This window comes from Bubalus bubalis, chromosome 19, assembly GCF_019923935.1.
Source record: "Bubalus bubalis isolate 160015118507 breed Murrah chromosome 19, NDDB_SH_1, whole genome shotgun sequence".
NCBI classification, from domain to species: Eukaryota; Metazoa; Chordata; class Mammalia; order Artiodactyla; family Bovidae; genus Bubalus; species Bubalus bubalis.
In genome coordinates, this window is record NC_059175.1 from 24,553,250 (window position 1) to 24,568,284 (window position 15,035).

General features: G+C 41.5%; 1 protein-coding gene across 9 annotated transcripts in view; it reads left to right on the forward strand.

Moving 5' to 3' along the window:
• The window catches only part of ARL15 (ADP ribosylation factor like GTPase 15), a 578,537-nt gene that overhangs the window by 2,028 nt on the left and 561,474 nt on the right, over positions 1–15,035 (forward strand). For 2 of the 9 annotated variants that reach the window (XM_045163677.1, XM_045163678.1), the window contains exon 1: positions 10,169–10,334. The exons of 1 other annotated variant lie outside the window; for it this stretch is intronic. In XM_045163677.1, coding sequence (XP_045019612.1) covers positions 10,287–10,334 — 48 coding nt within the window. In that variant the 5' untranslated portion in view covers positions 10,169–10,286. Of the gene's footprint in view, positions 1–10,167; positions 10,335–15,035 lie in introns of those variants that run through there. 6 more of the 9 variants (XM_045163681.1, XM_045163680.1, XM_044932386.2 and 3 more) reach the window with 5 other exon arrangements.

A 15,035-nucleotide genomic window follows, 5' to 3' on the forward strand; every position in this document is an offset into this window, starting at 1 on the left:
ATGGACAAGGAGCCTGGCAGGCTGCAGTCCATATGGTCACACAGAGTTGGACACAACTGAAGTGACAATACTTTGGCCACCTGATCTGAAGAACTGACTCATTTGAAAAGAAGGGGATGACAGAGGATGAGATGGTTGGATGGCATCACTGACTCGACGGACATGAGTTTGAGCAAGCTCTGGGAATTGGTGATAGACAGGGAAGCCTGGCATGCTGCAGTCTATGGGGTCTCAAAGAGTCAGAAACGACTGAGCAACTGAACTGACTAACTGAACTGCAGGGACTTAGCACACACACCTTGGACTATATGTTCTAATATGTTCTTGATAGATTGGGGTGCACTAAGGACCTGTTACAATTTAGGGAAAATGAACATTGGATGACATTAAGTATTCCCATCAAAAACCATGATAAGTAAAGCATTTATTATAATATCCATCATATAAATGATGTATTAGTGCTAGTTGTTATCATGGTTATTTCTTCATGTTTGAATCTTACTTTGTTTTTTGGTAAAATTTTGTAAATTTTAAGATGTTATGTGCCTTTTAAAAAAAATTTTTATTCCAAAGCATTAAAAGATGTTATCTGTTTTGTTAAAACGGATTTCTAATCCAGTGGTAGTTGGTTTTTAAGGTTTGGTTATTAAAGCCAAAATTGATCTTCCAGTATGAATAAGCAGGTGACTCATTTCAGTCTCCAAAGCACTTTTGTTTTTCAAAGGACATTTTTTAACTCTCTGAAATCACTATCAAAGAACAAAGAGTATGTTACAGTTGAAGGTACATAGCTGATTCTTCTGGCTTACTATCCCAATTTTTTTGGTTACCGAGGAGGGCTTAGGATCTTGGTTATTCAGTGAATTTCAAAGAACTTAGCATACTGTTCTGTGATGCAAGATAAATTAAGACATTTCTTCCCACAGAAAGTTTAAAACCACCATAAACATTGTACTGTTAAAATATGTTCAGGAAAAAAAAATATGTTCAGAGATTTTATCCTTCTGACATTCTATCTAGAATAGAATAATGGATCAATGGAGTTCCAAAGTTGTGGAGAGTGAAGAACTAATCAGACAATGAGAAGCAAAAAATTCTTTATAAGAACTCATAATTAAATATTAAAGGAAGGAAATAGCATTCATATTTGACCAATGCTAGAAAAACTGGTCTAAAACAATGTTACTGTGAAGTAGAAAGTTTAGCTATTGGTAAGGAAGGAAAAAGAAATGAGAGGACTAGGTCTGAAGAAAAGTTAATATTGATGTCATCAAAAGTGGAGACCAAAAGTATAATAAAGGAACAGCATTATTCATGATTGCTGAAATGTAGAAACAACCAACTGTCCATCAGTGGGTGAGTGGATAAGTGAAGGGTGCTGTAGCCATAAGTGGAATATTATTTGACCATAGAAAGGAATGTATATGCTGCAACATGAATGAACCTTTAAAAAATTATGTAAAGTAAAAAAAAAAAAACTAGTCAGAAAAGACCATATACTACATCATGATACCATTCCTATTAAATTCTAGAATAGAGAAATCTATAGAGACAGAAAGTGAATTATGGTTTTCAGGGAGTAGAAGGTGAATGGTGATAGCTAAAAGGTTCAGAGTTTCTTTACAGGTGATGAAAGTATTATAAAATTGACTCTAGTGATAGCTGTACAAATCTGTAAATATACTAAAAACCACTTAATTGTACATTTAATTTTTTCCCACTTCTTTTTAATATAAATTTATTTATTTTAATTGGAGGTTAATTACAATATTGTATTGGTTTTGCCATACATCAATGTGAATCCGCCACAGATATACATGTGTTCCCCATCCTGAACCCCGGTATGTGAACTGCAGCTCAAGGCTATATTTTAAAAGGCGTAATAGAGGAAGATGATATGCTTTGGGAAGATAAACTTAAAATGTCAGATGAGAGGTACCTGGATGATGGATATAGAGTCAGAAAAGACCATAGGGCTGCATCCAAAAGCTTTAAGTAATTAATTTATGAAATTGAGAATTTATTCCAAATTTTCTTGTTTCTTAGGTGTTAGTAAATTGTGCTTGTCACTTTAGACTTTCATGGATGTATTTGTGTTTTCTGCAAAAGGTCAGTGTGATAGAATAATGGCTCCAAAGATATAAGGTTCTAATACCTGCAACCTGTGAATGTTACCTTACGTGGCAAAAGTGACTTTTCAGGTGTGATAAATTAAGTATTTTGAGATGGGAAGCTTATTGTGGATATCTGGGTAGGCGCTAAATACAGTCACAGTCAGTTCAGTCGCTCAGTCATGTCTGACTCTTTGCAACCATATGGACTACAGCACAGTGTCTATCACCAGCTCCTGGAGCTTGCTCAAAATCATGTCCATCAAGCTGGTGATGCCATCCAACTATCCCATCCTCTGTCATCCCCTTCTCCTCCTGCCTCCTATCTTTTCCAGCATCAGGGTCTTTTCAGATTTGTCAGTTCTTCACATCAGGTGGCCAAAGTATTGGAGCTTGAGCTTCAGCATCAGTCCTTCCAATGAATATTCAGGACTGATTTCCTTTAGGACAGACTGGTTGGATCTCCTTGCAGTCCAAGGAGCTCTCAAGAGTCTTCTCCAGCACCACAGTTCAAAAGCATCAATTCTTCAGTGGTCAACATTCTTTATGGTCTAACTCTCACATCCATACATGACTACTGGAAAAACCATAGCTTTGACTAGATGGACCTTTGTCAGCAAGGTAATGTCTCTGCATTTTAATATGCTCTCCAGGTTGGTCATAACTTTTCTTCCAAGGAGCAAGTGTCTTAATTTCATGGCTGCAGTCACCATCTGCAGTGATTTTGGAGCCCAAGAAAATAAAGTCTGTCACTGTTTCCACTGTTTCCCCATCTATTTGCCATGAAGTGATGGGACCAGATGCCATGATCTTAGTGTTTTGAATGTTGAGTTTTAAGCCAGCTTTTTCACTCTCCTCTTTCACTTTTATCAAGAGGCTTTTTAGTTCCTCTTCACTTTCTGCCTTAAGGGTGGTATCATCTGCATATCTGATGTTATTGATATTTCTCCAGGCAATCTTGATTCCAGCTTGTGCTTCATACAGCCCGGTATTTCTCATGATGTACTCTGTATAGAAGTTAAATGAGCAGGGTGACAATATTCAGCCTTGATGTATTCCTTTCCCAATTTGGAACCAGTCTGTTGTTCCATTTCCAGTTCTAACTGTTGCTTCTTGACCTGCATACTGACTGCTCAGGAGGCAGGTAAGGTGGTCTGGTAGTCCCATCTCTTGAAGAATTTTCCACAGTTTGTTATGATCCATACAGTCAAAGGCTTTAAGCGTAGTCAATAAAGGAAAAATAGATGTTTTTCTGGAACTCTCTTGCTTTTTCGATGATCCAATGGATGTTGGCAATTTGATCTGTGGTTCCTCTGCCTTTTCTAAACCCAGCTTGAACATGTGGAAGTTCATGGTTCATGTACTGTTGAAGCCTGGTTTGGAGAACTCTTTGCTAGCATTCTTTGCCATTGCCCTTCTTTGGGGCTAGAATGAAAACTGACCTTTTTCAGGTGTGTGGCCACTGCTGAGTTTTCCAAATTTGCTGGCATATTGAGTGCAGTACTTTAACAGCATCATTTTTTAGAATTTGAAATAGTTCAGCTGGAATTCCATTACCTCCACTAGCTTTGTTTGTAGTGATGCTTCCTAAGACCCACTTGACTTCACATTCCAGGATGTCTGGCTCTAGGTGAGTGATCACACCATCGTGGTTATCTGGGTCCTGAAGATCTTTTTTGTGTAGTTCTACTGTGTATTCTTGCCACCTCTTCTTAATATTTTCTGCTTCTGTTAGGTCCATACCATTTCTGTCCTTTATTGTGCCTGTCTTTGCATGAAATGTTCCCTTGGTATCTCTAATTTTCTTGAAGAGATCTTTAGTCTTTCCTATTCTGTTTTCCTCTATTTCTTTGCATTGATCACTGAGGAAGGCTTTTTTATCTCTCCTTGTTATTCTTTGGAACTCTGAATTCAAATGGGATATCTTTCCTTTGCCTTTAGCGTCTCTTCTTTTCTCAGCTACTAGTAAGGCCTCCTCAGACAACCATTTTGCCTTTTTGCATTTCTTTTTCTTGGGGATGGTCTTTATCCCTGCCTCCTGTACAATGTCACAAACCTCAGTCCATAGTTCTTCAGGCACTCTGTCTATCAGATCTAATCCCTTGAATCTATTTGTCACTTCCACTGTATAATCATAAGGGATTTGATTTAGGTCATACCTAAATGGTCTAGTGGTTTTCCCTACTTTCTTCAGTATCAGTCTGACTCTGGCAACAAGGAGTTCATGATCTGAGCCACAGTCAGGTCCCAGTCTTGTTTTTGCTGACTGTTTTAGAGCTTCTCCATCTTTGGCTGCAAAGAATATAATCAATCTGATTTTGGTATTGACCATTTGGTGATGTACACGTGTAGAGTCTTGTGTTGTTGGAAGAGGGTGTTTGCTATGACCAGTGTGTTCTCTTGGCAAAACTCTGTTAGCCTTTGCCCTGATTCATTTTGTACTCCAAGGCCAAATTTACCTGTTACTCCAGGTGTTTCTTGACTTCCTACTTTTGCATTCCAGTCCCCTATAATGAAAAGGACATCTTTTTTGGTGTGTTAGCTCTAGAAGGTCTTGTAGGTCTTCGTAGAACCATTCAACTTCAGCTTTTTCAGCAGTACTGGTTGGGGCATAGACCTGGGTTACTGTGATATTGAATGGTTTGCCTTGGAAATGAACAGAGATCATTCTGTTGCTTTTGAGATTGCATCCAAGTACTGCATTTTGGACTGTTTTGTTGACTATGATGGCTACTCCATTTCTTCTAAGGGATTCCTGCCCACAGTAGTAGATATAATGGTCATCTGAGTTAAATTCACCCATTCCAGTCCATTTTAGTTCACTGATTCCTAGAATGTCAATGTTCACTCTTGCCATCTCCTGGTTAACCACTTCCAGTTTGCCTTGATTCAAGGACATAACATTCCAGGTTCCTATGCAATATTCCTCTTTACAGCCTCGGAGTTTACTTCCATCACCAGTCACATCCACAACTGGGTCTTGTTTTTGCTTTGGCTCTGTCTCTTCATTCTTTCTGAAGTTATTTCTCCATTGATGTCCAGTAGCATATTGGGCTTCTACTGACCTGGGGAGTTCATGTTTCAGTGTCCTGTCTTTCTGCTTTTTCATACTATTCAGGGGTTCTCAAGGCAAGAATATTGAAGTAGTTTGCCATTCCCTTCTCCAGTGGACCACATTTTGTCAGAACTCTCCACCATGACCCGTTCATTTTGGGTGGCCCTACACGCATGGCTCATAGTTTCATTGAGTTAGACAAGGCTGTGTCCATGTGATCAGATTGGTTAGTTTTCTGTGATTGTGGTTTTCATTCTGTCTGCCCTCTGCTGGAGAGGAAGAGGGCTTCCCTGGTGGCTCAGATGGCAAAGAGTCTGCCTGCAATGCTGGAGACCTGGGTTCAATCCCTGGGTTGGGAAGATCCCCTGCAGAAGGAAATTGCAACCCACTCTGGTATTCTTGCCTGGAAAATTCCACGGACGGAGGCTCCTGGTGGGCTACAACGCATGGAGTCACAATGAGTTGGACATGACTGGAAGAGAATACATTTGTGTTAAGTTGTTAATAACTGAGTAACAAAAACAGTTGTCTTTTGGACTACTTCCCTGGTGCCTCAGTGGTAAAGAACCTGCCTGCTAAGGCAGGAGACATGGGTTCATTCCCTGGTCCAGGAATATCCCCTGGAGAACGAAATGGCAACCCACTCTAGTATTGCCTGGGATATCCCATGGACAGAGAAGCCTGGCAGGGTACAATCCATGGAGTTGCAAAGAGCCAGACATGACTTAGTGACTAAAACAGCTTGTTACAGTGTCAGTAGGAAATGAAAACAGTCAACAGTGCAATACTAAGTCTAAGAGATTAAATAATCCTGGGAAGGTATAGGGAGAAGTTTACATAGATTCTTAGTATTAGGTGCTTGAATAGTGGTTGCTTGTGAGGTCTAGTTACCTTTTCCTGGTATAATTATTTACCACTTTAAGTAGTGATTCTTCATTTTAAATGCTTTCAGTTCAGTCGCTCAGTCGTGTCCAACTCTTTGCGAGCCCAGGGACTGCAGCACACCAGGCTTCCCTGTCCATCACCAACTCCTGGAGCTTGCTCAGACTCACGTCCATTGAGTCTGTGATGCCATCCAACCATCTCATCCACTTGTCATCCCCTTCTCCTCCTGCCTTTAGTTTTTCCCAGCATTAGGGTCTTTTCCAATGAGTCAGTTCTTCACATCAGGTGGCCAAAGTATTGGCGCTTCATCATCAGTCCTTCCAATGAATATTCAGGACTGATTTCCTTTAGGATGGACTGGTTGGATCTCCTTGCAGTCCAAGGGACTCTCAAGAGTCTTCTCCAATACCACAGTTCAAAAACATCAAATGCCTTATCTTGCTTTAATACTCCAAGACCCAGCAAATCCTTTTTTTGGAAAAGGTGATTTCTACCTTTTGTGAAATCCATTTCTGTTATCAGCTTCATGTGGGGGCGTCCTACTCTGAGGTTCATCGTTTAGGACACAGTGGTACTTTGTTGAGGTTTAGGAAGCAGAGAAAGGGGACTTGGCTAAGTTAGAGGTGAGGTGTCAAGACCACCACTTGAAGGGGAAAGAGCTTAGAGAATTTTAAAGTCACAGGAGTTACTGGAGGCAATAAATGTGCAAACAATGTGTCTGGTGACCTCTGGGGAATTTAGTGTCTGGACACCTCACCTTTTTTTCTGAAAAACAAATGTCCATGGTTTGTTATTCTTATGAAAGATATGATCTCTCAGCTATTAAGCAATAATATACTCAGTCAAGGCAAGAATGCAGCAAGATAAGCACTCCCTGCTTTGGAGCTGGGATGCGGAAAGAAGACTATAAGTTAGTACAAAAATGAATATTAAAAATGTTCATATACTCTTTGTCCCAGTAATTCCATGCCTAAAAATTATCTCTAGGTTAAAGAGATGTGAGTTTATATGCAAACATTCACTGCAATGTTTATAGCAGTAGTAGCTAAGAGAGGATTTGCTAACATAGTACATTTATGCGATAGCCTTACAGGCATTTAAACATTTATGGAGAGTTTCATGATATGGTGAATTTAATATATGGAGTGTGCACGATAAAAAAACAAACAAACTAGTAAACAGTATTCTTCTATAAGTTATATTATATATTATATCAAACAAATGAACAACAACAAAAAGATGGGAATAGCCACTAATATGTTGGTTATTCTGGATGACAGAATTTGGGAGACCAAGCTGCAGAACTGTGCTTTTGTTTCTAACAAGTAACACTGCAGTAAAAATTTCTACCAAATCTGGCCAGCCAGCCATATTTATGGAATTGTGGAGTATAGACTGTCAAAGGAATTTCTCCGAGTTTGATAAGCAACAGTGATGACTTCTTTTTTGAGAACCTGTGTAGTAATGCAATTGCCTCATGAATTTATCCATGTTTTCTTGGGCATCTGGAAGAGCATCCATTTTACTGAGACCAAAGCAGTAATACCTTAATGAGATCATGTCTTACTCAAGATTGCAGCCTGTTATTTGGTGTATAGTGGATTAGGTTGAATGCATGCATTCTAGTATCTCCACACTTTTTAAAAAGTATGCATTGGGGTGATTACTGCTACCAACTATCCGGTAAGACCACAGTTTCATGTAACAGGCAGTGTATTATCTGTTTATACTAATATAAATTAGCCTCCTGCCTCTACACAAGAGTGTACATTAACTCCCCAGATTAACACATAATTGGGAAAAATGTGCTCCATATGGAGTTCTGAAGCTTCAGGTTTTTACATGGATCCTTTTCCAAAAGCCAGTATGAGTCTTTTAATACATCACACAGCACACAAAGAATGAATATGCAAGTGGTATGGAACAGAGTGAGAATCATGGTGCAGTCTCTGGAACTTTTCCTTGAAAAGTTCATTTCCCTGCTTGCTCATTCTTAGAGAGGTAGCATGAACTTTCTTTATCCTGATGATCTTTTCAGGATTCTTTTTCTTGATTAAAGTTAGCTTTTAAAGAAAGGTAGAACCAAACTGCTCCTGAGTGGTCCTTTTTCCTTGCATAGAAACTTACAGCCCACTCAAGAGCCTCACTTGACAGTAAAGTCATCACTTATTAGAAAGACAGTGGACGAAAGTTTTCTTTGCTAACTGAAGTCTTTTATCTTATTTGCAATATGAAGTTATGACCAACCTAGATAGCGTATTCAAAAGCAGAGACATTACTTTGCCAACACAGGTCCGTCTAGTCAAGGCTATGGTTTTTCCAGTGGTCATGTATGGATGTGAGAGTTGGACTGTGAAGAAAGCTGAGCGCCGAAGAATTGATGCTTTTGAACTGTGGTGTTGGAGAAGACTCTTGAGAGTCCCTTGGACTGCAAGGAGATCCAGCCAGTCCATTCTGAAGGAGATCAGCCCTGGGATTTCTTTGGAAGGAATGATGCTAAAGCTGAAACTCCAGTACTTAGGCCACCTCATGTGAAGAGTTGACTCATTGGAAAAGACTCTGATGCTGGGAGGGATTGGGGGCAGGAGGAGAAGGGGACGACAGAGGATGAGATGGCTGGATGGCATCACTGACTCGATGGACGTGAGTCTGAGTGAACTCCGGGAGTTGGTGATGGACAGGGAGGCCTGGCGTGCTGCGATTCATGGAGTCGCAAAGAGTCGGACACGACTGAGTGACTGGACTGAACTGAACTGAATTCATAGAGAGAAAGAAAAAAAAAAAGGATCCGTTTCTTGTCTGTTTGAATTACTTTTGTTAGCAAGTTTGAGAGGCCTTTAATTTCTGCAGTTAATTTCAACCAGTTGTGCTGTAGTTTTGCAGTAGATAATCACCTCCAGAATCCACGTCAAAAATCTTATTAACATACATGTTTTTGACTGAACACCAGGCCAAGATCAATCAAAACTGGATCTGAGGGCTGGATGCTACTGAGTCTCGTTAGCTTCTTCGTAGCAAAAACTCATTGTAATTTCTTCAGAAGTATAATTTAGACTTGGAGGAAGAAAAGCCCGAATCAGAAAAGAACTAGGATAAGAACACTCAAGGCTCTTTTTGTTTAAGATTTAGTTGTTCATAGCCTGAACTGCTTTTTCCCTCCACGCCGAATGCAATATTTAAATTCTGGTGCCAGTTTCCACATTATTTACCAGGAGGTGCACACGTCAAATGCAGCTGCTGATAGATACTTTTACTTCTTAGAATGACATCGGGTCCCAAACACTATTACTCGGGTCTTTTCAGAGCGCTTCTCATCCTATTGCTCATTCCCCACAGGGGTAGTAGAATGGTGTACCGTGTAACTGGGCACAAAACATGCAAAGAACTGACCAACTGATGCTTCCCGAGAGTCCCGAGTCTACAACCGACTTATACAGAGTCCCTTAACTTTTTTTTTCTTGCCCTTTTCCGTCGGTGAAGAGCAGATTCTCCTGGGGGCAATCTAACGTTCTGATAAGAGAGTTACCTCCCAGGTTAGCTCTAGCCGCGGGCGGGGCTTCTGTATACCCCCAGGACATCAAGCTGGAGCTGTCCACCTTCGCTTCACATCCTGAAAGTGAGGAGGGGCCGCCCCCGAGTCACAGGCTTGCCTCTTCAGAGTACCTTCTTACACATTCCAGTCATCCCAGCCGTGCAGTCTCGAGGCCACAGGGCCTTCGGGAAGTCGCTCCGGAGAGGGGCATTAAGTATCTGTGGCTTCTACGCCTCCCACGTTTCAGCGCGAGCTTCCTACTGGGGGAAGCTTCCTACAGCTCTCCTCCTATGGAACACTGGTTCCAATTTACCCAACTCGGAGGCCACGGAAGCACACAGAACGCCGGCGACGACAGCACCGGCTTATTTTCCGCTCTTCCGGGTTTGTTCTTCCGCCCGCGCAGCCCTAGCCCCCGCCCCTCCGCCCTCCTCACAGGAACCAGCGCCCCGGCCGCTCCCGCGCTTCTCCCCTGCCACCCGCAGTGGCCTGCCTTTTATAGACGCCACAGCCAATGAACGCTCTCCTTTCCTTCTGCCCGCCCGCCCGGCCAATCGCCGCGCCCCTTGTGTAATCTTCGGCTCCTCGACTTCTCTCGGCTATTTTCGTTGTTGCTGGCTTTTTCAGGGGCTGCTTGCTCGCAGCCTGAGACGCTGCTTTTTTTTCCGGGTTCGGAGCCGTTCCGGATGCTTTAGGCTGCCGGATGTCTGATCTCCGGATAAGTGAGGCGTTTCTGTACATGGATTATCTGGTAGGTGCGGGACAGGGGTGGCGTGTCGCCCCTCGGACCTCAACGTGCCCGATGTCCCTCCGCCTGGAGGAACAGCCTTTTTGCTTTCTTTCTTTGGGATGGGATGCCTTTGGGGTTCTTTCTCCCGCAGCCAGCTCTGAGCTGTGCCGGGACTCAGAGGGGTGGCAGCTGAGGCGGTGCGACCGCAGCTCCCAGGGAGTGGTGGAACTGACAGGTAAAGGTGCGGCCCGGGCCAGCGGTTCTCTGGGGCGAGGGGCGCACGGGCGCTCCCCGAGAGATGGGGCAGCGGCGGCGGGGCGTCTTTTGCCCGTGGTCGGTTTTTTGCTTCTCTGTGTACTCCTGCAGAGGACTTTCTTTCCCAGGAAGCAGGAGTTTCCCCCTGTGCCTTTAGCAGAACTCCAGGTACTATTAAAGAGCCATAACCGGAATGGCTTACTAAGTGCCCGGTAGCTCCGGTCATTTGGTTGTTATTAGATCTCTAAAGCTATGACCTCGGTCGCCGCGAGGTTTTAAAAGCACATTACCATATAGTAGACGGGACTAAACTACATCGCAGCGTGGGTAGAAAGGATTGGATAGGCAGGCATTCATTGCCTCGCCGTCTCTGCCGTGGATGCTTGTCTCTTACCCGGTGCACAGATTGGACCCAGTCTGTGCTTTTTAGGCCAGGCTTGTGCTGAGAAGTTTAGGTGGGAAAAGTGTCAGCTCAGTGTTGGGGCTGAACATTACTTTTAAAATGCACTTGATTTATGTGTGTGTGTGTGTGTGTGTGTGTGTGTGTATAATTATGCAAAACACCGCATATTGTTCGAGAAACTATTTCCCCAGAGATGCATGTTTGTGTTCACGGGGATCCTCATTAATGTTGGCTGTGTTCAATCCTAAACAATTACCAGGTTTACCTTTTTGTCTAGAACCCCTGTTGCAATGCAGAGTTGAAGTAAACGGTAAAGGCATTGACCGTCCTGTCATCTTGTTGAACACATGCTGTTGGTTTCTGCCTGCAGATTGGCCTGGCAGAGATTTGCCAGTGCCTTCTAGGAATTACACTAATGCTGTACTAAGAAAGACTGTGAATGCGTTCATAGTCAAGAAACGCTGGACAAGGACTGGTTTTGTAATGCTATCTTGTATTTGGGCTTATTTCCCCTAAATCTTCCTGGTTTGATGGGCTTGTGGGGAGGGGTGGTGACTGCAGTTAATACATGACCTTGTGCATTGAGGGGAGTCAAAAACTGAATTCAAATTCTGTTTTCTTCCTTTGTTGATGTCAGTAACTTCCTCTGTCTTTGTGATAAAGGGACATTCGGTGCCCACAGTGTAGCCAGTTAAGGAGGTTATCTGGGGGTTCTTTAAAATGCAAAGTGCTATGTAGGGTAAAAGAGTTGTCAGATGTTTCTTAAAGACTATTTTCTGAATTAAGTAACTGATTATTTTGTAGCTTGTCTCGTACACTACTATGGTTTTGTCTTGCAGTTTGCCTGAATTAAAGCCAAAGTTAGTTGAGGATGGTTATGGAATTGGAAAGGGCTGCCTTACCTATACTAATGGAAGCTGATTTTGAATGCTTAGTTAAGTAGTTCCTAAAGAGGAACTTGCTATTTTATTTGCTGAGTGAGTTTTAAAGTTGCAAATTGCATTGTAAACCTGTCTTTGAGGTGCCAAACCCACTACAGCAGATAGTGGGGGAAAACAATTGGAAGACTCTGGTTAATCACTCAGGTTAATTTCCTGATGGGGAATGCTTGTGGTGCTCTAGATTACCTTAAAAGCAGATTCTTTCTTCCTCAATTTCCTAAGTTATGTGTCAAAATCAATGGGCTCCAAATTTGACATGGCTTTTTTTGTTTTACCTGCCACGCCCGCATATACCCTATGCATTCCTATTTTTAAAAAATCATTATTTTGTCACCTTAGCTATGATTCTTAAAAAATTCACAAGTGAATTGTGAATATTCACTATTCACAAGTGAATAGTGAAACAGTCCCATAAAAATCACTTGGCTAATCATTGGTGGTGAGGAAAAAACTCTTAAAGGAAATAAGTCAGTTCTGATGAGTGTGTCAAGTATCCGCTGTGAAAAGACTTAAGGAAATCCTTAAACATTAAAGGAAAAAGCCTCTGCAGGTGGTCTTCTGTGTTTACATTTTACTTAGTTCTCAGAGAAAATGATGTTCCACACATCATTCCTCTTGCCTTTCAGATGGACTCATTTGCTTTTCCATAATTTTTATGTGGTGTTTATTAAAAACCAGTTTCTGAAAAATGAAAATCAATTTCATTGACTGGCATCATATTTTAAAAATCAGTCCCCAAGTTCTTTTACTTACCTTGCAGAGAAAATGCACTCCTTTCATTTCTAGTTTGACCCTTCAGATTTTGCTGCACTTGTGGTCTAGGGTAAGTGCCCTGTCCATGCACTTGACAGGAATAGTGCGTATGCCATCTTTTCTTCTCTTTTCTTTTTAATCGGTGTTTGACTTTCTTCTTATTGCTGCTGGAAGAAGAGGGAGCTGTGCGTGTATGGATTGTCCATTGTTCTTCGGGCTGGATGGCATCACTTAACCTTTTTTAATTGCAGGACATGGAAGGAAGAGAAATGAGAGAAAGAGGTGCTTTGAATAAGACTGTGAATATTAAAGCAGAGGATAAAACTCTCTGCTCTTAGAGGCTACTGTTGATTTCTTAACTTGAAGGAAATGCAATGAATTAGAGGTGACAAATAAGGTGAAGCCCAGGGATAGTGCCTTTCTATTTAGGATAAGGTTTTGATTGATTTCAGTTTAGGGAACTACAATAATGGTAATTTATGTATCCTCAGTAATTACATGTATCACCCTGTACCCTATCTTTATTTATTGAAAGAATATGAGAGAGAAGGGACAGCTTTTCTCTCCAGTTTCTAAAGTAAGACAAGATAACATCTGTTTGGATTAGGTATTTTACTCTGGGGAATGCAGAATGTATCTTTTACTCTTAACTTTAAGATTATCAAGGTATTTGTTTTCCAGTATTTAAATATAAAAATCTCAGTATTGACAGGCCATATACCTTTTTCACATTTTTAGGAATGGGTTTTAAATGCCATGTTCACACCTGTCAGGTCTGTAGGTGAAGATTCTGTTGCTGTTCCAGTGGGCAGTACCAGCATCTTCCTGTTTCTCTTCTGACAGGTAGAACTAGTAAGACAGTGTGTGGAACTTTCTGAATAAGGAGAAAATAGTTCAGCTATAATGGAAAACGTGTCTACCAGGTTTTCCTGGAAGGTTGGACAAAATCAACTTCTAGATTCTTCTCGGTTTAATATTCTTTGTGTCCTGACTCATGTTAATTGGCTTGAATTTTACCTCTTCCCCCCTTCTGCCATCAAAATAACATCAATAAAATTTGGTATGCTTTGTGTAATGCCAGGGATGATTACATGGGATGATGGAGGGAGAGTGATTTATAAACAGCATGTTGCTTTTCAGATGTAGAATGTTAATGTACTGTGGTTATGTTGCTCATACTATTCTTATGCCTCCTATAGAATGACTTTGACTGCCCAGTTTTAAAGATTGGGCTACCTTTTAAATTAGTCTCAGTATATGGAGAGATTTAATGTCATCAGCAAGCAGGAAGTTACAAGGCTTCTTTGAGGATTGTTTACTACCTATAAAAAATAAAATATGTTCCTTAATCCATCTAACAAATGTTTATGGGACCCCTGCTTTGTGCATGACCCTGAAAGTCATGGAGGATGAGCCCCCGCTGGGATTGCCTTGGCTGTAGGACTGGAGGGGTGTGGGTGGCTCTGCAGGAGCCTGTGGCAGTGGACAGATAGGCAGGTGGGGGAGGAGGCAGCCTGTGATGTGCTCCTTAGCTCTCTGGTAGGTTATCTCTGTGTGTTTCTTTGTTTCATTGTGAACTGAAATGCAAAGCTGGGCCTGAAAATGTGACATCTAAAAGTGCTTCTTTGGCTGCTAATTATCAGATAATGATCATTTCACCTGTATGTTGTGTTTGGGATCTAATAAGGCCAGGGTTCTAGGTTTCTTTTTCTGTATAGGTTGGTTAACCTGGCCTAGTTTCTTGGTCACGGGCTATACCTGCCATATAAAAATTTGTGTGTCAATAGGGAAGATCAGGTGAAAGAAGATAGATGATCAGCACAAACCCATCACTATTTGCAGAATACAAACCAAGTAATCAACCAATCAAGAACAGAAGCTCTTGATGTATCGATACACAGAACTCTGAGGTTCTACTAAGCTGTAAATGAGCCTATTCTAAAAGAGGAGTGAAGGCACAGTTATGACTTTATCTGATGTTCCGTGGTCTTAGAAGTGTGCTGTTTTTTAACTGTGAATGACTATGAACATTATAACTTATGTGTTCTATGTATCAAGTGATAATATAAGCCATATATTTTAAATCTTAACTGCAGCTGGATTAGTCAGTCACATAGGTGTTCTTTTATTACTAAATCATAAGATAAAAAGGGAACACAATAACTGGTTCTTTTAGCAAAAAAAGTTTCAAAAATATCCAGACCGTGAGGCAGAAACTACGATATAAGGCACTAGCTCTGGTTCTCAACTGTCTGTGGTTCCCGGCTTGTAGCACGAATCCCAAGAGAGCACACATGGGGACCTGATTCATGTCCTCTGGGAGCTTGCATTCTGAAGGATGCCTAAGCTGTGTGCTTGCAGGCATGCTGA